Source organism: Sarcophilus harrisii, chromosome 5 (genome assembly GCF_902635505.1).
Source record: "Sarcophilus harrisii chromosome 5, mSarHar1.11, whole genome shotgun sequence".
In the NCBI taxonomy this organism is placed as follows: Eukaryota; Metazoa; Chordata; class Mammalia; order Dasyuromorphia; family Dasyuridae; genus Sarcophilus; species Sarcophilus harrisii.
In genome coordinates this window covers 237,608,563-237,629,913 of record NC_045430.1, presented here as the reverse complement: position 1 = coordinate 237,629,913, position 21,351 = coordinate 237,608,563, and the positions used below count along the sequence as shown (strand labels likewise).

The 21,351-nt window shown below is 36.6% G+C and overlaps 1 protein-coding gene across 2 annotated transcripts in view; it reads right to left on the bottom strand.

Annotated features, from left to right (window-relative positions):
- Positions 1-1,595: 1,595 nt before the first annotated feature.
- The window catches only part of RSU1 (Ras suppressor protein 1), a 220,415-nt gene continuing 200,659 nt past the window's right edge, over positions 1,596-21,351 (bottom strand). For both annotated transcript variants that reach the window (XM_031939915.1, XM_031939916.1), the window contains one exon: positions 1,596-2,033. In XM_031939915.1, the coding sequence (XP_031795775.1) occupies positions 1,931-2,033 (103 nt within the window). In that variant the 3' untranslated portion in view covers positions 1,596-1,930. The remainder of the gene's footprint in view (positions 2,034-21,351) is intronic.

The following is a 21,351-nucleotide window of genomic DNA, read 5'->3' as shown; positions in this document are numbered from 1 at the left end:
TATTTCAAGTACAGATATCTTTCTACCACATCACATTATTTTTCTGATTGTGTAAATGAAGATTCTGTGGCCAAAGAAAGTGAGAGTCTGCCTGATTATTTCATGAGTAGACCCCAGTAATCTCTGACATTATTGTTGCACTGAAAAGGGAAGCTTATCATCATCCACATTACTGAGAATACATTAAAATCCCAAACTCGGCTCATAAAGCTAACATTTTTGCAATGTGGTTTTTATCTAATCTAGACATGAAGAAACTAGGACACTCAGATGTTAAAAGCTCATTTCAGCATCACAAGAGAAACATGGAGCCACTTTATTTAGATTTTATTTTGCTTTGTTTTAAAACATCTACCCAAATTTCCTAATCTGCATACTATCCTGAACATGCCTAATTTAACTTGAAGACAAAAGACTCTGCTGATGGAGCATAGCTGAGCAGCTCTCCCTTTTCCCACATCACCACCAGTAGAAAATAGGTTGGGCTTGGGTTTTTTTGTTTTTTTTTTAATCTGTCTTCCCTCATGGTAAAATAAACAGAGGGTCTACAATAGCAATTCCACCTTAGCCATGACAATGAATGGACAGGATCTCTCTACTTATTTCTGCCACTTTGTAAGATAATTCATTTAAAAGTACAAGAAGTTGGGATCCCGTTGAGTAGCTTTGTTCCTTCGTTCAGTTACAAAACTCATTTCTCATCAAATTGGGTTTTATGCCTTCTGGCTCCCTGCAGGCCAGCAATGGTGGATCAAATGTAATAGGAGAGCAGAGAGAACTTGGGAGAAAATGGGCCCTGACATTAGTCTATTGGGGAATGGCTTGGGTTCTGCTGCATTAGGAAACAGGAAGGCCTATAAATTTGCAGCAATAAGATCTGTCTATATTTATTTGATTATGCAAACAATGCATGTTTTTTGTTGATTGGGAATGAAGTTGCCAGTCACAGCAAAATCTGATGACTTCACAAACACAGCTCCTGCCTTGGAGAGAGTGGCAGCAAACCAGCAGGTCCACAGAACCCCTCCTCTGGCACCGAGGCTTTAGAAGGCAGCTTTAACACAGGGAGTTTTGAGCAATGACAAAATGTGTTCTTTTCTACCAGTCACTGGCAGAGGCTCCCATTTCTTTAGATAAGAAAGTTGCTTTCCAAAATCGTTTGGCAGTATCTCCCAGAGACTTGTTTTTTTCTGGTTCTTCCTAATTTAGAAAGTCTTTCGAAAAAAAAAAATGACATCAATGTGAGAAAAAACTAAGTCTGATTTAATTTCCATTTTTTTTTCCATGTTAGACTTTGGACTCTATCTTCTACAACCACTAAAATATCATGATAATGCTTTAGGGGAAAAAAAATCAGTAAACAAAAATGTGTATTCCCTGAGATCCCATTATTCTGAGTTCTATTAAAGAAGCAACATGTGTTACGAATAAAAGATTTTATTAAAATCATTTATAAGTAAAATGAACATAATAACTTGGTGGTTCAAGGATACAGATGAAAGCGCAAAGGGGGTATATATGTATGAGTTAATAGAATAAAAGCTATTATACATGTGTTAATGTACACATAAATAGAAGAATGAGCAGTGTTAAGCTAGAGCAAATGGCTACATGGTTTTAATTTTTCTTGACAATATGGAACTTCATGATTCTTATTAAATGATTTAAAACTGGAGCCTTCTTTGGAATCTGCAGTCAAAATAGATCTTGGCTTCCTTCATTTGGCACTTCTAATAAGATACACAGAAACAGGTATCTGCAAAAATCCAGCATCTTTCAGAAGGACTAAAATAGCAAGGGAATGAGGGTAGAGGGTAGAGAATTAGAAACAAAAAGCATGAAGTGTGTGTGTGTGTGTGTGTGTGTGTGTGAGAGAGAGAGAGAGAGAGAGAGAGAGAGAGAGAGAGAAGCACCAGTTCACACCAAATCCTTATTTGTTCTTTGCTGTCAGAGGTTTCCGGCTGATCTTCTTTGATTTGTCATTATTCTTCTTGGGAGGCTCTGGGTTTGCCTGCATGTGTCTGCCATAGAGGCTACAGAAAAGACAAAGATACAAAAATATGAGATGTAGTCTATTCAAATAAAACAAGCTTCCATTGGTAGTGCTTTAAACAATACATCAATCTCCAGAAATACTTAAGTTACCCAGCCAAAGAAAAGTAGGAGAGGTCACTTTTATTTTCTCTAGGTCAGTGTTTTTTGAAACACACAGACACACACACACACACATATCCTCTGAAGCATCTGGATCTTATTCAGGAGTGAGACTCCTAGAATAGGGGAGGAGAACAGCAAATAAGGAATTCTTTTTCCTTCATGCAGACTGCTGAGCAGTTTAATAGGGAATCAAGCTCCAAGGGCTGTGAGTGTTTAAGTCGACAATGACAAAAATTGGGTTGAACTGGAGAGATAGAGTGTGCATTTAGAGAAAAGTGAGCATCCTACCTAACCAGAAAGCCCAGGGGCTCGATAATGTGACAGAGAGCAATGGTGTCAGAGGCAGCTCCTGCTGTTCCCTCATGATTGATGGTGCTGGGAGAGCTACCAACACATCAATGGCACATTAATAAGGACCACTGATTAAATGTTGACAAAGTATCCTACAATTAAGGTGGATGGCATTCACAGCAAGACTAAGCCACTTCCGTGGCTGGGAGGATTTAACTGAACACCAGATAGTAATTAATAGATAATTTATGAGTAATCCTGATTAAACTAAATTAAAAGCCGGCCTAAAATAAATACACCTCCAACTTAATTTGTTATTGACATAAGCTGCCTTTTGGAGAAGGGTTCCATGGGTCTCTCAGTACCTCCATGGGAAAGGTGCGCCATAGTCTCCTTGCTGAATTTCAGCTGTACTAACACGTCTGTTGACATAAATGCCGGCTCCCCGCATAAGTTGTCCCCAATAGGATTGTCCTCTCGGGTACATCTGATTCCTCTGTCCTAGCACTCTGCCAGGATGAACTTCTGGCCACATGTGGAACAGAAATGTTTATTGATTTATTCATTTATTCACTCATTTATTTATTCATTCATTTACTTGTTTGTTTGGTTAGGTTAATGCCCTCGGTGCCTCTTTCCCCTGCTAGTCCTTGCAAACAGCTGTGGCTAATAGTTTTAACACTGCTTTGGAGGCCTTTTGTGCTTGGGATACCTTTTCTACTCATCTCTGCCTACTGGAATCCCCAGTTTCTTTCAAAATGCGGATGGACTTCCACCTGCTTCCTGAGTAGCCCACTCCAGTGGCTAATGCTTTCCCTGCCTTCCTTCCCCCAATTACCTTCTATCTCCTTTGTACAAACTCAGGGGTACGTGCTGTTTCAATAGAACGCAAACTTCCCTAAGTCAGGGGCTGATTCACTTTTGTCTTAGCACCCACAAGTCCCAGCAAGATGCCAAGCTCCAAATTTTTACCGACTGATTGATTGGGGGAATGAATTTGCATATTATGTCAATTGGAAAGTCAGGATCTGAATATTATTTAAAGCATATAGAACTCGATAATGAGTTCAAGTTAAGTCTAAAATGGTCTGCTCTTAGTAATAGTTTTTCATCAGGAAGTATCAGAGCATTCTGTCCACATTAATAGCTCTTTGAGGCAATGAGAATCAACTTTTCTTTGAAGGCTCAACAAGAGTTAAATGAACTATCCAATCCTTTCAGAGTGAGTCATCAAAAAAGCTCCAAAGCACTGACTCAGTCCTCAGGTCTAGCAATTGGATCCTATTGGCTGTGGAGGAAATTGAGGTGGGCTCTTCAGAGCAAACCTCTCTGGCCCCAGCCCTGGGACCTGGCCCAATGCACCTATGCTCAGAAGGTTTAGCCAAAGAGAATTTCTGCTAGTGGTACTCCAGCCATCCCGAAAAATCTAGGGACAGAGAAGCCTCTGCTCCTGGATTTCAGCTTGTCTTTCTGTGGTTTGGGGGATGGGGAGGGGAAGAGCTGAATTTCTGAATTCAGAAGTAATTGATACTGGATGGGAGACAGCATTTTAGGTAACATCTCAAGGCAGTAACACCGTCTTGTAAGGAAATAAGGAGACAAGTCACCTGCTCGTCAAGCCTTCTTTGTATTGGATCCTCAGCACTGAGTCAGTGTTTCTGACTACTCACATGTGATAGGTAGTGTTCATGCATGAAGACTAGAAATGGAAGCCTGGATGACTCAGGCAAACCAGGATGACCTAGCACTTTCCACTTTGCATAACAGGATTTAGAGCTGGGGCGGACTGGAGCAATCACAGAATCACTGACTCAAGAGTGGCAGAGCCCCCAGAGGCTAGCCTGCTTAATCCACATCTGACTGCCCTCCAACTTCCTGAACAAATGGTTATCCAGCCTTTGGCTAGCTCTAATCTTTAAGGGCTTTTTTTTTTTTTTTTTTTTTTTTTTTAAAGCCTTTTCTCAAGCCTCAATTTGCCTCTCTGAAATTTCACCTACTGTTCTTAATTCCACTGGTTAGGGTCAAAGAGAACAAATTTAAAGCTTCTGGCTGACCCTGAGCAAGTCACTTAATCCTCTGCTTGCCTCAGTTTCCTCATCTGTAAAATGAGGATAATACTATCACCTACTATAACGGTAAATCATTTACTCTACTGCCTGGCACATAGTAAACATTGTATAAGTGCTAGTTATTATTATTATTATTACTAAGACTACTACTAAATGACAACTCTTTAAATATTTGAAAATAGCTATTAGCACACCACCACCCCTCCTCTCCAAGCCATTTCTTTGTCAGGCTTGAAAATCTTTAGTTTCCTAAAAGGATCTTTCTGATTCTGAGATGGTAATCACTCTCCTATGTTGATTATCAATGTCCTTCCTGAAATGTGGCATCTAGAAATGAACAAATAATTATACAGAAGGGCTCTGAACACAGCAGATGGCAGAATGAAGAGCACCATTACTTTCCCAGTTCTGGATACCGTGTGTCTACAAGGTCACCTAAAATTTTGTAGGGGGACCAGACTGTGTTTTAATGGGAGGGGACAAGCTCCCTTTACAAATGTAGATCTCATCACCTGCTCTATTGCTTCTAGTCTCCGAGGGTACAATGAGGGAGTCAGGACATAATACTGTCTACTCTGACAGCCAGATATTTGTCTCACAGACTATCTGTTATTTATCTATCATTCCTTCTCTGACTTTTATGCCTGCAGAGTTGAGTTTTTGTACCCAATTGTAAGACTAAAACCTTTATCCCTATTACCTTTCAATGCTCAAGTTTGACCCGACATTCTAGGCCACCATTAACTTTTAAATGGGATTTCATCAGTCAGCTAGGTGGCCAACTAGGCTTTGATCCATTTGGAAATAGGAGAAACAAGAAGCAGCCCAGGGCTCCAACTAAGGATTTGGAGACAAATCTTGGAAACATTCCATTGGAGATCATCCTTTAAGGTGGTATTAAATGATTAAAGTCAATTCTTGAGGGCAATTCATTCAACTGGTTCTGATCTTCCCTAACTCCTTCTATTGGCTAGCCCACACCCTTCCATCTTGTCTATGAGAGCAGCAGGAGAGAGACTGGCAGATACTTGGCTGACATCTATGTAAGCTATGTCCACAGGAGTCTAGTAACTTTACTGGGAAAAGGGAGAGGAGAAGCCTGCCTCCAATCTCCAGACTTCTCCTTTTCTTGAGAAAGCAGCTGCCTTTTCCTAACCTTTCTTTATTTCTGTTCTTCCAGCTATTTCTTTTTTTTTTATTTTTTATTTAATAGCCTTTTATTTACAGGTTATATGCATGGGTAACTTTACAGTGTTAACAATTGCCAAACCTCTTGTTCCAATTTTTCACCTCTTACCCCCCACCCCCTCCCCTAGATGGCAGGATGACCAGTAGATGTTAAATACATTAAAATATAAATTAGATACACAATAAGTATACAAGACCAAAACATTATTTTGCTGTATAAAAAGAATCAGACTCTGAAATATTGTACAATTAGCTTGTGAAGGAAATCAAAAATGCATGTGGGCATAAATATAGGGATTGGGAATTTAATGTAATGGTTTTTAGTCATCTCCCAGGGTTATTTTTCTGGGCATAGCTAGTTCAGTTCATTACTGCTCCATTAGAAATGATTTGGTTGATCTCATTGCTGAGGATGGCCTGATCCATCAGAACTGGTCATCATAGAGTATTGTTGTTGAAGTATATAATGATCTCCTGGTCCTGCTCATTTCACTCAGCATCAGTTCATGTAAGTCTCTCCAGGCCTTTCTGAAATCATCCTGTTGGTCATTTCTTACAGAACAGTAATATTCCATAATTTTCATATACCAGAATTTATTCAGCCATTCTCCAACTGATGGACATCCATTCAGTTTCCAGTTTTTAGCCACTACAAAAAGGGCTGCCACAAACATTCGTGCACATACAGGTCCCTTTCCCTTCTTTATAATCTCTTTGGGATATAAGCCCAGTAGTAACACTGCTGGATCAAAGGGTATGCACAGTTTGATAACTTTTTGAGCATAGTTCCAAACTACTCTCCAAAATGGTTGGATTCGTTCACAACTCCACCAACAATGCATCAATGTCCCAGTTTTCCCACATCCCCTCCAACAATCATCATTATTTTTTCCTGTCATCTTAGCCAATCTCACAGGTGTGTAGTTCTTCCAGCTATTTCAAAGATCGTGATGAATGGCTCTGAAATCACACTTGCCATTTCTTTCAGTACAATGGGAGGTATAGCTTCTCTGGGCCAATGAGCTAAAGTCATCAAGAATGGCTAAAGCTCATTTTCCTTGGCAAAGAAAACAGATTTAAGACATTGTCTTCTCTGTTGTTAGTTATCACTGCTCCATCCACATTGGGACAGCTAAAGAGATAAGATATTTCTATTTATAGCTCTATATCTACCTAATAGATATTTATAGCTATTTCTCTTTTTATCTCTTTTTTGATTTCCCTTAGATACCTTTATCTCTTCTTTGATCTCTTTTTTTCCTTTATATAGTTAAAAAACTCCAACAATGCTGTTTTTCTTTATCTTTTGATTTCTTTTATTAATTTCAGCTCATTTGGAATTTTAGCATTCCTGATAAGATTTTTACAGGACTATTTGCTTTTATATTCATCTTTCATTAAATGATATTTGTTGAATTTTCTATTTTTCTTTTTTTATTCACAATTTTAAGTTGGTTGACAAATTTCCTAAGTATCAACACTGTTTCCTTCAGACAACTCACTCCATTTTTTTCCCTCCTCAGAATTATTTCTTTGAATCTACAGAATTTTAATTTTTGTCTGTGCCGATAAAGAGGCTTAGCGATAAAATGATGAGTACATAGGGGGACATTAATATGGGAAGGGCGTGAACCAACATTTTCAGGATATGGGCCCAATAGCTTATTTAGCTGACCTTAGCTTCCCAAACCTAAAATCTCACCTGATTTCCCTTTAGGACATTAATCTATAGGATTCTTCTGATAGTTTTCAATTATTCCTTTGAAATATGCTCTCCAAGAAAATGTAGTATGCATGCCTGACGATGAGTTTTTTCTTCTTCTTTATTACAAATTATGATATGGAATAGTCACTCCCATCCCTTACTTCTCATCATCTCTACTTTAGCAAACAGTTCTTTCTTACTAACTGGTAAGGATCCAATTGAAAATAATAGTTCCCTTCATTGATTCCTCTAACTTTTGAAGAATGTATGCTGGGAAATAGATGATCTACTTTTAATCAGAAAGTGAGCCCTGGATCATATCACTCAATGCTCTAATCTTTAAAATCTTCTGGATAACTCTTGACTCACCTTTTCTACCATGACATAAAAACGTCTTTATCCCCAAAGCTTACTCCAAGTTCCTCCCAGGACACCTATTTTAAGGAGGAAGCCCAGGCTCACAGCATCTCCATTCCTTACCAGATTGCATGTTCTATCTTTTCTCTACCTTGCAGAATATCTTCATCCTCCCATTTTCTTCCTGTCGTTGAGAATCATTTCTAGTGGGGGCCAACCCTCCTTTAGAATATAAGCTCCTTGAAGGCAAGGACTTTCTTACTTTGCTTTTGTTTGTATTTCCAACATTTAGCATCCTTAGTAAATGCTTCACTTCTCCTCCTTTCTTTCCCTCTCTCCTCTTTTCTCCTCTCCTCTCCCTCTTTCCTCTCCTTTTCCCTCTTCTCTCTCCTTTTCTCTTCTCTCCTCTCATTCGGCCAAGCACTACCACCCAGAAAACTATCTCTTAAAACAGGATCACAAAAGAGATTGCAGCAAAAAGGAAGCAGTTATGAAAAACAACCAACACATCAACCATATTTGACAGTATATATACTATTTTATATCCATAGCTTTTTCACCTCTACAAAAAAGGGGAGAAGCATCCATGTTTACATTTTCTCTGTTCTTTTCTATAGGTTACTCTCTATAACTATAGACTGTGTGTATATGTGCACACACACATGTGTGAGAGTTCTTTTTTCAGTTCCTCTGCCCTTTTTTTACATACAGAGCCCTGACACTCAGTGAGGTTACATGATGCACCCAAATAGGGTTTCTCTAACTAGGAAGGCACAGCTGGATTTAAACTCAGGCCCTCTGGGTTTGCATTTGGTGCTTATACTTTCTCATTTTGGCCAAGAACAGTACAAGATGGAATCCTGCATTTTTCCCTGGGCCCTCCATTAGCACAAAGACTCCTTTAGGTATATATGTGCTGAGATGCCCGTGTGCAGAAGACAGAGCACACTGAGGGTTCTGGGTCACCGTGGGGTGCCAGAAGCCAGTCACTGCTCAGTCTCAGACAGTTTCGGGGCTCTTGCGCCTGAGATCCTTAGAAGCTTTCTTCTCTCTGCTGAAAAGTGAGCTTTGTGAAGGTAATTGGTTGGGAGGTAATCCTGGCTGGGGAGGGGGAGAAGAGTCCTCTCCAGGAACAGTGAAAGGATCATTTAATCTCAGCAGCCAGATAACAGACTTCTGCAGCTGAAGAACATTTCAAAGAAGAGACTTGTCCGGAAGCTCTCAACCTGCAGAAACAAGTGAGAGAGCTCAGGGCTCGCTCGGACACTATGTCTGGAGATCAGGAGCTTTAAGGTAGAGAAGTGACAAGGGTCAGGGGTACAGTGAAAGGGGGGCATCCATCTGAGGATCCTCCCCCATCAGGACCACAGAAAAATCATAATGAAAAGTTATTTATCCTCTCTCTATTCCTCAAAGCTAAGTAACTTGGAGCAGATCTATATAGTGGAGGCACTAACATACTGTCTGCTTTTAAATAGAACCTTTCAAGTACCTGATGCTTAAAACTAGAGGAGGGCAAGTTCAAGGCTGACATGTCAAATACACAGTAACTTTGCAAAGAAAAAAAACACTATCTCCAACTAGCACAATAGACATTTTTTCCTACATTATGGTATACAGTGACTATCATCAAAATTCTGGATCTCTTGTAGGGTGATCTATATACAGTAGAAATTTAATAAAAATTATTTTATTAAATCAAATGCAAATGAAATGTAATAAAAGGCTTGTGACATCTAGAAAAAGATTTAGTTCAAACAGTTGAACATTTATTAAGTGTCAAATAAGAGACTGTGTTATAGAGAATAGAGAAAGAATACTAAGTTAGGAATCAAAAAACCTGCTCCTGCTATGTGCAAGATACTGTTCTTCACACCACATTAAAAAGACAAAAATGACATAGTCTTTGTCTGAAAATAAATAATGTGTAGACATATAAATAATTTCAGAATAGATACAAGTTATACAAAGCATTTTGAAGAGGGAAACAATGTTAACAATTGAGCATCAGGAAAGGAACACGAAGGGAAACCTATATGGTACGAGGTGGAAACTAGGGATTTTAGGGGTGGAGGTGAGAAAGGAATTCATTTTAGATACAAACAAAAGCAGGTAGGTGGGATGAGATTATATGACAGTCCATGGAATGGGAAGTATATGGGATATAACATGAAATACAAATGGAAAAGGCAGGTGAGATCAGACTACAGAGGACTTTATTTTAGAAGCAACAGGAGTTCATGAAAAATTGTGAGTTCTTCTTATTTCTTGACCTCTCTACATAATTTGGATCTATTGAACGCTGTTTCTGAAACCTTTTCCCATCTTGACTTTTTAAGTGTCTTCCTTTCTGTTGCTTCTTTCTAATGCATTTATATTTCTTGGCTCCTTCTAGTAGCTCACAGAGCCCTGCATCTCTTAGACCACTGCACCTGAGCACATGTGGATTTCTAGCTTCTCCAATTTGGTCATGTATTACAGTTCTGTTTCCTTGATAAAATTATAAGTTTCTAGGGGTCCAAGACCACTGCATCTATTTCTCTGATTTCTCCCATAGCATTTGGCACATTGTTAACTACAGTGGAATCAATGCTTGGAATTAGAAAGCTAAAAATTATTTGTTCCAATCACCTCCATGGACAGATAATTAAATCTCACAGCAATCAAATTATTTGTCCAAAGTTAGGCAATATCAGAACTAAGATCTCAACTCAAGCCTCCTGTCCCTTAATTCCCACTACTATTTCTATTGTAGCTCATCTTGTTTCTACATGCCAGCTAGGTATATGAAATTATCTATTTGTTATATAATCAGATTATGTGTGTCTAAGATGCTGAGTTAAGAGAGAGGGACAGTTACTAATTAACCCCACCCTCAATCTCCATATCTCCCAAAGAAAAATGCTTAAAAGTAACTGGTGGCAATAATTCCCTTTATCATTACCATAAAGATACTTTAAGTTTCAGGTAGAATGTTAAATGAAATTCTCCAAAGTCAATTCAGTGAATAATATGAGACCCAGACTACAAATATATAATTTCAAATCCATGTAATTATCTCATAACAACAGTTGGAATTATATAAATAAAGAATTGTTAAAAAAAAAAAAAAGAATTGTTGAGTATTTTTTTAAAGAAGAGTAGTTATATTTCTCTTAGGAGTTCCCTTATTATGTCAACAGGCAATAATTTCTTGAGATCTCATTCATGAGACAGTCCTGAACTCAATGACAGCAGTATGGAACTGTCACTGTCTTTTGTGAAGCTTGACTCACAGCATGTATCTCTCTCTCTCTCTCTCTCACACACACACACACACACACACACACACACTCACTTTGTTTTTTGAAAAGGCTGTACAAGTAACTACATGAACCTACATCCATATAGCATCTAATCTCATGTGAAGATGTAGCTAAAGATATGAAACTCCTCTCCCCACTTATACTGTTTTTAATTTTTATATTTGACTTATCTACATATACTGGTCCCTACTAGAATGTAAGTTTTTAGTGTTTATCTTTAGCACTTGGCAAATAGGAGCTTCTTACTACATTATCTGAATTAAATTCAATTGAAAAATTGAGATTCACAGAAGAATGCTAGCTATATATATTTATCATGTCTATTTTGACTTTCTCCCCTTTATACATTAATATTCTTCTTATGCTGATAATTCTAATAGATATGACTGTTATTCAGTGAAGGTCACTTATTTGCTTAGATGATTTGCCACTGCCAAAACTGTAAATTCAGAACCACAGAAGTACAATCTGGAAAGGACCGTAGAGATCATCTAGAAACACAGGCAGAAATGAACCCCCAGTATACTTCCTTCCTCACTATCTTCCCCACTAGAGAGGAGAAATGAGAGCTCTGAAAACAGCCAAACTCATTGTATCATGCAAGAAAGATGCTCATTAAACTTCATCATCCTGTCTACTTTAATGATGCCTTTACTTAATAAAAATTCCCTGAGCAGTTGCAAGGATATTAGGCAAGGTCTTTGGTTATGTATCAGGGGTCCAAGCTGTCACTGGCAAGCATGCAGTTCAGGAGGTATACTCCCTGGGGAAGGAGCAAACACAGCTTCCATGTAATAAATGCAGAGAGAATCAATATCTGCGACTTGCTACATTACTTAAGCATTTAAGAAAATAGGTGATCCCTTTAAATTACACTGGAAAGTGCTAAATGCTGCAAGTTCTATAATAAGCTGGAAGTGGGGGGTCAGGAATAGGAACAGTTACCATTTACCAGTACAGTCCTCCAAGTTATTAGAAAATAACTTGAAAAAAATGAATTTTATAAAAGGATAAAATAATTCTTTCACAAACCTTTGTTTGTTATCTAAAGGATAATAAGCTAAAAAAAATGCTTGTCCTCAAGGCCAAGCCTTGAACTATGATGAACTGTGAATAACTCCAGATTTTCAATGTTTAATTCATCCAACAATGGGGCACACCAGTTTCCCACTGGCACAAGCAATGCGCTCCAAGAACCCGTGAGCTCATCCAAGTGGGTGTGGTCCACAATGATACATCCATTCCCACTTAGATGCTCACTTGGAGGCTCCCACAAAGTCTCCAGAGGTGGTCCCCCTAGTGTGTTGTGGACCACTGGTCTCCTTACATTGTGTGGATGCTAAGAAAGCACAAGGTATCGGTTGCTATCCCTCATTCTTGCTTTATATCTGGCAGCTTATCATTTTATTTTATTTTTTTGGTCACGTTTTTCTTGGATGACCTTTTCACTACTTTACCACTTAATCTCTCATTTGCAATTTGGGGCAATCTATATATAACAATAATGCTCATTTGCAACTTGGGGCAATCTATATATAACAACAATTGCCTCTCATCTGGCTTTGAGGCAAATTTCTGCTTCGGTATTGTCAGGGGCTGTTTTAGCTGAGAGGCCCAAGGTCAAGTACAGCAATTCCAACTTCACTTCTGAGCACCCCGACTTCCAGATGGATACACTCCTAAGGCTGCCCTATCATGTTACATTTCAAGTACACTGGCCCAGGATCAACCTATAGTGGGGTTGCAAGCTCTGGATATTAAAAATACTATAAGGGAAAAAAAATTATTCAACATAGGGGATGCATAATAAGTTTGCATGTGATCACAGCACTTCCAGAATACCATACCTAGAATTTATAGAAAGTTAGAAAACTACACCATGCTTGACACGGGTTAGAATTTGGCATCCAGCTTCTATGAAATCCATTCTTAAAAGTGTCCGTGTTGCTGAATTTCAGCAAAAGGAATCTTGCTTTCAAAACCCAAGGGTAAGTTTCCAGAAGTCACTCCCATCTTTTGAATAGCATTCCTACATGCTCGTACACCACTTGTTTATGGAGAGGCATTAAAATGAAATAGAAACAGTGCTGGAATTGGATCAGAAGATTTGGATTCAAATCACAGCTCTATGGTTGCTAGCAGTGTGACCTCAGTAAAGTCACAACCTCTCAAGGTTTTCAGTTTTCTCAGCTACAAAATGAAGAAACTAGATTAGATGATCTCCACAGTCCTTTTTAGCTCTCACATTCTGTGAATTCTGGTATGAAATTTCTAGTAATGTCAAAATTAACTAAAGAAACAACTGACCTTTACTGAATTTCAATTACATCTGTTACCATTCCATGCACAATAGGTCTATTTCTATATGAAAGGGAATAAAGTTAAAATGAAAAAAAAATTCCTTTTTTTTTTTATAAATGAATTTAAGGTTGAAATGACTTCCCATTACTGTAACCATGGAAGAGAATAATTCTCTTGAATCATATTTCAATTCATTTAAGGGCCTGCTATGTTTAGAGTATGGCATTAGGGCTACAAAGACAAAAATGAAAAAGATACTTCCCCTCAAGGAGTTTACATTTTACTGGGAGGAAGGTATATATCAATCAATCACACAATGAACATAGATTAATCACTGACTATGTACTAAGCACTATACTTGGTGCTGGAGGTACAAAGATAAAAATGATTTACAATATTTTTTTTACTCAATGATTTTACATTTTGTCAAATGTATATACACATAAATATAATTTGAGGTACAAAAAGGAATTTAAAAATTTGAGGGATTGAGGGGGTTTTGTGTATGTCAGGGTCCTTGAGCTAAGCCTTTTATTGTTAAATATTTTATTTTTTCCAATGACATAAAAACAATTTTTAATAATTCATTTAAGAATATTTTTGAGTTCCAAATTCTCTCCCTTTCTTTCTCCCTTCTGTCCTCACAGAGAAAGCAAGCAGTTTGATAACTTTATATCTTTTATGCTTTATGTTATATAAAAAATATATCCATATTAGTCAAATGGTGAAACAGAAAGAGACCTCCCAAAATCAAGGAAAATATTTTTAAAAAGTATCCTTCAATCTGCATTCTGACTCTATGAATTCTTTCTCTGGAGGTAGATACCATTTTAAAAAAATTATAGGTCCTTTGGATTTGTCTCACATCATTGTATTGCTGAGAATAGCTAAGTCATTTATGGTTGATTACTGAACAGTACTGCTCTTATTGTATACAAAGTTCTTCTGGTTCTGTTCACTTCACTTTTTGAAGTTTTTCTGAAAGCATCCTGCTCATGATTTCTTATAACACAAGAGTATTCCATCATAGTCGTATGCCAAGTGATGGAAATCCTCTGAATTTCCAATTCCTTGCGACCACAAAAGAGCTACTATGAATATTTTTGTACATATATATCCTTGTAAAAAATCTCTTTGGGATACAGGTCTAGTAACAGTTTTGAATGAATTAAAAGGTATAGTTTTATAGCCCTCTGGAAGGTTTTGAGAGAAATAAGGAGAAAGTAAGAACAGGAATCAGGGACAATCCATAAATGCCAAATGAGAGATTTTAATACTGAGTTCAAAGAATAACTAAGCAATCTAGTTAAGTTTAGCTAAAATAGAGTTCAAAAAGGGAAGAATAAATTGAAACATGGAAAGAAACCTTATGGAGAGCTTTAAATGCCATGCTGAATCATATTTTCTCCAAGAACCAAGTGAGAGTTCAGTGAAGACTCATGAGCAGGGGAGATGGTCAAATTTTGGCCTTAAGAGGATTGCCTTCATAGCCACGTGAGAGATAAAGTGAAGAAAAGAGAGGAGCCAGTAGTATATTACAGAAACAGGTGAGAAGGGTGAAAGCCTGAACTAGCAGAGAAGAGGACAAAAGTCAGAGATATGGTGGAGGTAGAATGGATAATACTTGGTAAATGACTGGATATGGGAAGAGAGGGAGAAGAATGGCTATTGGTGAGATCTATCTTACATATATAAAATCACACAGAATTGATTCTGTTTCAGTTATCTACATGTACTTTATGTATCCCCTTAGCAGGAGAGTAATCAGTATTGGATTGGATTCAAGTTATTAAGGGCTTATTATTTCAAGGCATTGTGCTAGGTGCTGATAGTAACAGCAACTGCCCTTTCTATAGTGTTTTAAAGATTTACAAAGCATTTATCTCATTGATGCAGTCCCACAATCCTATGAAGGGCACTGTACAGGTATCACTATGGCTGTGGGACTGATGAGAAAAATCAGTCAGTTAACCAACTGGTTCATGATCACTCAGATATACTGAAAATGGGAAATGCCTTTCTAGGAATTTCCTCCATATTTGGAAAAATTGCTATCTATGAAGAAGCAGCCCCAGTACTCTGCTGAATCTGAAATAAAGACAGAAAAAGGTCACCATTTCTGCAGTTTTATTAGCAAGGAGTTTGTTCTTTTTAAAGTGTGTGTGTGTGTGTATGTGTGTATGTGTGTGTGTGTGTGTGTGTAAATAAAAATCTAGGAAAAAGTATGCAGAAAATCAAACAAATTTCAGTGATTTATCAATGTGGATTAAAAACACAAATATAAACAAAAGTATATGAAGGAACAAGAAAAAGCTACAACAGAAACAGGCATCATGGCTCTGTATGATACAAATAATTGTGAGATTTTCCTCAAAATTCTGACATACACATGTATATATGGAGGATTCCTGCTCTGTTAAGTCTATATGGATGATCAAGAGGTGATGGGATAGCAGTGGAATTAATTCCTACTCATATGGTAGGCAGTTCAGGGATCCCAACATCCAAGCAAGAAGAAGGCTCTTAAAGATACCATTTTTTTTTTGGTGGGGGGAAAGGAGCAAATTTTAAAAAATAAAAAGAATCACGAGGTAGAAAACCATCAAACACGAACATTTCCATACACAAAGAGCAGAAAGGGGTTTTAGTGGTATTGCCCTGTTTATCTGAGTTGCTCTCCGGCTGCCTTTGTATATTTTAGAAATGTTTGCCCTTTTATTTCTGTTCTTCCTCCTTTTATGCTCCAGTACTGCCACCCTTCAAATTCTATCTCTGCTCTCCCTTTTTAATACTCTTTCCCCACTTCAAACAAAAGTATAGTTGAGGAAAAATTTATGCTACTATCATATCTGGAAATGTACATCTCATTCTTTCCATACAGTATATTATCTCTCCACCAACAGGTGGAAAGTATGTTATATCATGAGTCATCTGGGTTGGCAGTTTGTCATTACACTGATATAAGATCTTAAATCTTTCAATGTTTTCTTTTACAATGCTGTGGTCACCGTTTAAATCATTCTGGTTTTGTTCACTTAATTCTGCATCAGTTCATACAAGTGTTTTTAGATTTCTATTATTTCATCCCTTTTGTCTTTTTTATGGGACAATGATATTGAATGAGATCCACATTCTGTGATTTGTTCCCAGTTCTTTGCTACAATAAAAAATATTACAAATATATTACTACCTATAGATCCTTTATTCTCTGAGATATTTGCTTAGTAGTGGTATTATTCCATCAGAGGATAATCCACAATGCTTTCCAGTTATGTTACAAATTCACAATTCCACTAACAGCAGCATATTAGTGTCCCTGTACTTCCATAACCTATCCAATAACTGTCATTTTTCTTTTTTGCCAATCTAGTAAGCATGAAGTAGAAACTCAGAGATGATTTAATTTGCATTTTTATTTTTAGTAATTTGGAGCAATGACTCTTATTCCTATATATTTATATCAATTCTCTATATCTCTTGCATATAATCCTTTTATTAGAGAAATGTGCTTCAAAAATTCCAATCCTCAGTGATTCCTCTTTTTTGTCTCTCCTCCTCTTTTCTCCCATTTCCTCCCTTCTAATTTTAATCACATTTCTTTTGATTTCATATATGGGTTTTGTTTTTGAAGTTTTATATAATCAAAATTGTCCATTTTATCTCATGTGATTCTCTCTAGCCCTTGTTTGGTCAGGATCGCTTCTCTTATTCATAGTTTCAAAAGATATTTCCTCCCACTTATATGTATCCAGAATGAAATGAACAGAACCAAAAGAATAATTTGTATTATAACATCAACATTGTAAAAAAAATACTTTTGAAAGACATAAGGACTCTGCTTAAGCCAGTGTTCAATAATGATTCCTCAGGATCAATGATGAAGGATGCTATCCACATTCTGACAGAGAGGTAATGGATTAATAAGAAGAATGAAACATTCGTTTTTGGACATGGTCAATATGAAGATTCATTCATTTTGACAGGGGTTATATATCTTTTTCTTTTTTTCCCCCAGTGGGCCAGAGAAGGACATGAAGAAAAAAAAAGTTTGATGATTAAAAAGTTAATTAAAAATTGCTTCCATTATCCTCTCATCTCTTTATCATACAATCTTACATATCTTTATCTAGTTCATCATCTATTTGGAGGCTATTATGATATCAAATATGAAGTGCTGGTCCAAATTTTATTTTATCTCAAACTATTTTCCAATTTTCTCAGTAGTTTTTATAGAGCAGTGAGTCATTACCCCAGTACTGGAATCCTTGAGTTTATTAAATATTATGCTACTATGTTAAATTGCTTTTGGTTTATCTATTTCACTGATCAATAAAAAAAATTCTATTTTTTTTCTTTAGCTAATTTCAAATTACTTTGATAACTAATGCTTTGTAGGATAGTCTGAGATGGGGGTATTTCTAAGCCTCTTTATTCCTACTCTTCTTCCTCATGATGTAAATTAATATAGATACTCATTGGATTGTCATTTTCATATAAGCATCTCCCAATCATGAAATGTTAATTTCTCTCCAATTATTTAAGACTTTATGTCTGTAAAGAGTGTGTTGGAGTTGTATTAGTATAATTCCTATATATCTTGGTAAGTGGTTTTCCAGACAGTTTTAATAGTTGTAGTAATTTAGAATGGGATTTATTTTCCTCTCTATTGGGTTTGGGTGGTAAGGTGCAGAAAAGGTAGATGATTTGTGTGGATTTATTTTGTATCCTAGAACTTTAGTGAAATTATTTCTTTTATTTTTTTTTAGTTGAATCTCTGGAGTTCTCTAAATAAATCATCCTGACATCTTCAAAAAATTATAATTTTGCTTCTTTCTTGAATATATTTATTCTTTTAATATCTGTTTTTCTTGTCTTGAAGATAGAATTTCTGGAACTGCAAAATGGTCAGAATGAATAGTAGATCTCAAAGCTATGAATACCTGGGCTCAATTTCTACCTTTGTGTGACCCCAGGAAGTAATTTAATTTCTCTGTCCTAAAGCCAAGTTTCTAGCTTTAAATTGCAGAGAAGATGCCAAAGTACATTGGTAGATTAAAGATTCCCATTATCCCTCATTTTTAGATTAAAGATTCCCATTATTCCTCATTTTAATGAAAGGGTTATTGTCCTCCATTTTGGTGATGGTTAGTATTTATCTAAAACCAAGAATACTTTAATTAAAGACAACTATTTATTCTTATGATTTGTTTTTAACATTAAAAGCTGTGATATTTTGTCAAAAGGTTTTTCTTTGATAATATAATCATAAAATTTATATTGTTTTTGTTATTCAAATGGACTTATGCTAACTGTTTGCTAATGAGCCAACCTGTCATTCCTCCTATAATTCTTATGAGTTCAGAGAGTATAATGCTTTGCTGTAACCTCTACTAATATTTTCCCCACATTTTCTGCATTCACTTTAATTACAAATATTGGTCTACAGTTTTCATTTTCTGAAAATATAAATATGTATTTGCTACATGGATTCTTTCTTTTTCCAACTGGGGTTGAATGGGAAGGAGAGGGAGAATAGGAATATGATAGGGAGGAAAAAGAAAAGAACAGAGGATCATTGAAGAATCTCTTAAAAATATGTAGAAAAGAACAAATTATTAAATTTATAAGTTATTGAATTTACTAGAGATTTAACATTTTTTTAAAAAGCTGCACACCCAATTCATTGAAATGTTCTTCCTTTTGCCAATGAATGTTTAGACACATCCAATTTAAGATGTTCCATTGTTCTTAATCTTCTTCAGTGAAATAATATATTGGTTCTATTTGTTCTTTGACCAACTAGTTCATCAAGAATAGGTTAGTTTCCATTTAAACTAGATTTTTTTCTTAGGAGGTTTTACTGATTATAATTCCTTTTATATCATCTATTATTATAACATTATTATACTATTTACTGATAACAGTAAAGTATATGTTTACTATTTCTTCTTTTATCCATTTTGAAAAGATTCCCCCCACATTAGCCATTTTTGTAAATTTGAAATGCACAGCTGGAAATATGCAGTTTTCTTTCTATTCCTATTCAATAATAGTAGAAAGCTGTCATATCAAACTTTTAAAAAATCTATTCTGGTTCATAACTTGTTTATAAATTGTTTTCTCTGAAAAGGATATAAAGGTCTTTAATTCTTATGATTTTTGCCATTTCTTTTTCTTTAATCTTGGTGTTACATCATTTGGTACATGTATAATGAGTATTGTTCCTGCTTTCTTATCTATGCATCTTTAAACATACTGTAGTTTTCATGCTTATCTCTTTTAATCATGACAATTTTTACTTTTTTCCTTTTTTGAGATTACGATCGCTACCATTATTAGCTGTGAGATCCAGGACAACTCGTAGTCATATATGTGGAGTGAGAAGGGGCAATAGCTGTCATCACTTTACAAGTAAAGAACCTGAATCCCAAAGGGACTGCCTTAATCCAGGTAAGTCTGAGGGTATCAAGGGAGACAAGTCCTCTGTCCCCACTGCCCTTACCCCATCTTAGCCTCTAAAGTTACAAGTAATTAAAAAAAAAAAAAAGTTGGATCTGTCTCATTCCCATAGGTTCTGTATCAACTTGCTATGCCCAACCTCTAGTATTCTGGTGCCTTCAGAACACTTCTAAGTCTCAGAGACTTAGTAGAGTGGGAGACGAGAGCTTATAAACAGAACCCTTTCCCCCCCCCACGCAAAACACCTTTCATTTATGAATCTCAAGCGCTTCATCTAAGACTCTTACCCCGGAATACTCGTGTGAGGTGTTAGGATATTCCAAATGCAGATGGCAAGACTGAGGTGCAAGTAAAAGTGTGAGACAGAGACGCCAGGAGACCAGGGAAGCTCTGAAACAGCAGGCTGAGTCTACACTGTCTGCCTTTTGTTACTGTGTCGACTACAATAGTGACATCTATTGTGCCCTCATTCCCAGGATACAGGCGAATGGTAATTCATAAAGGCAAAAGGCGCCTTGGTAATTGTCAAAGAATAACTGGACTGAGTTACAGTTATGAATGAACTGGTTTGACAGTGTACAGGAGGGGAGGGGAAGAGGGAGGGTGTGGAACCCAAAATCCATAAACTACTCCTGAACAGCTATTATCTAAGGGGATTTCTGCCAACAATAGTCTTCCATAAATTATAAAAGCAGCCTCCCTCAGCAGCACCTGCTAAATTGAACGTTGGGAGCCATCTAACTTTTTTTTCCCTTATATATATACACACATACATTTTTGGCTTGGACATGAGGTTTCATTGATATAGGGAATTCCCCAGAGAAGAAATGCTACAACAGCCTGCAATTTAGAATCTTAAGAGAGCTGCCTGGGACACTGAGAGCAGAAGCAATTATTGTAAGATCACTGATTTAAAACTCAAAGAGATCTTAGAAGCTTTGGAGTTCAACTGTAATATTTTACAGAAGAGGAAACTGAGGATCAGGAAGATTAGCCAAATTGTCCAAGGTCACACAAATAACGAGCATAGGAGGTGAGATCTGAATTTGGACCTTCCTGATCACAACTCCAGCCTCCTAGCCACTATGTGGGTCTGCTATTAATTTCTCTCATACATATTTGATGTACATACATATATACATGTATATATATGCAATACATAGATATACTTCCTCCTATTGCATATATATATATGCATGTATGTATTTTTCCTAATATGTGTGTTTTATGTGTACACACACACACACACACACACACACACACACACAGTTGTTCAGTTGTATCCCAACTCTTTGTGACTCCATGGACCACAGCACATCAATGCTAGTACTTCATATATCAATCATTCTGAAAGTAGAATTTTCTACTTTCTAAATAGATATGAGTCATCTTTTTACTCTTGGAAGAAAAGTACTTTAGAATGGTAGTCAATTCTCTCAAGGAATGAAAGTGTTATTACAAATAATGGAAGAAGGGGATACCAAAGAACAGGGAAATACATAAAACACTTCAGCACCCA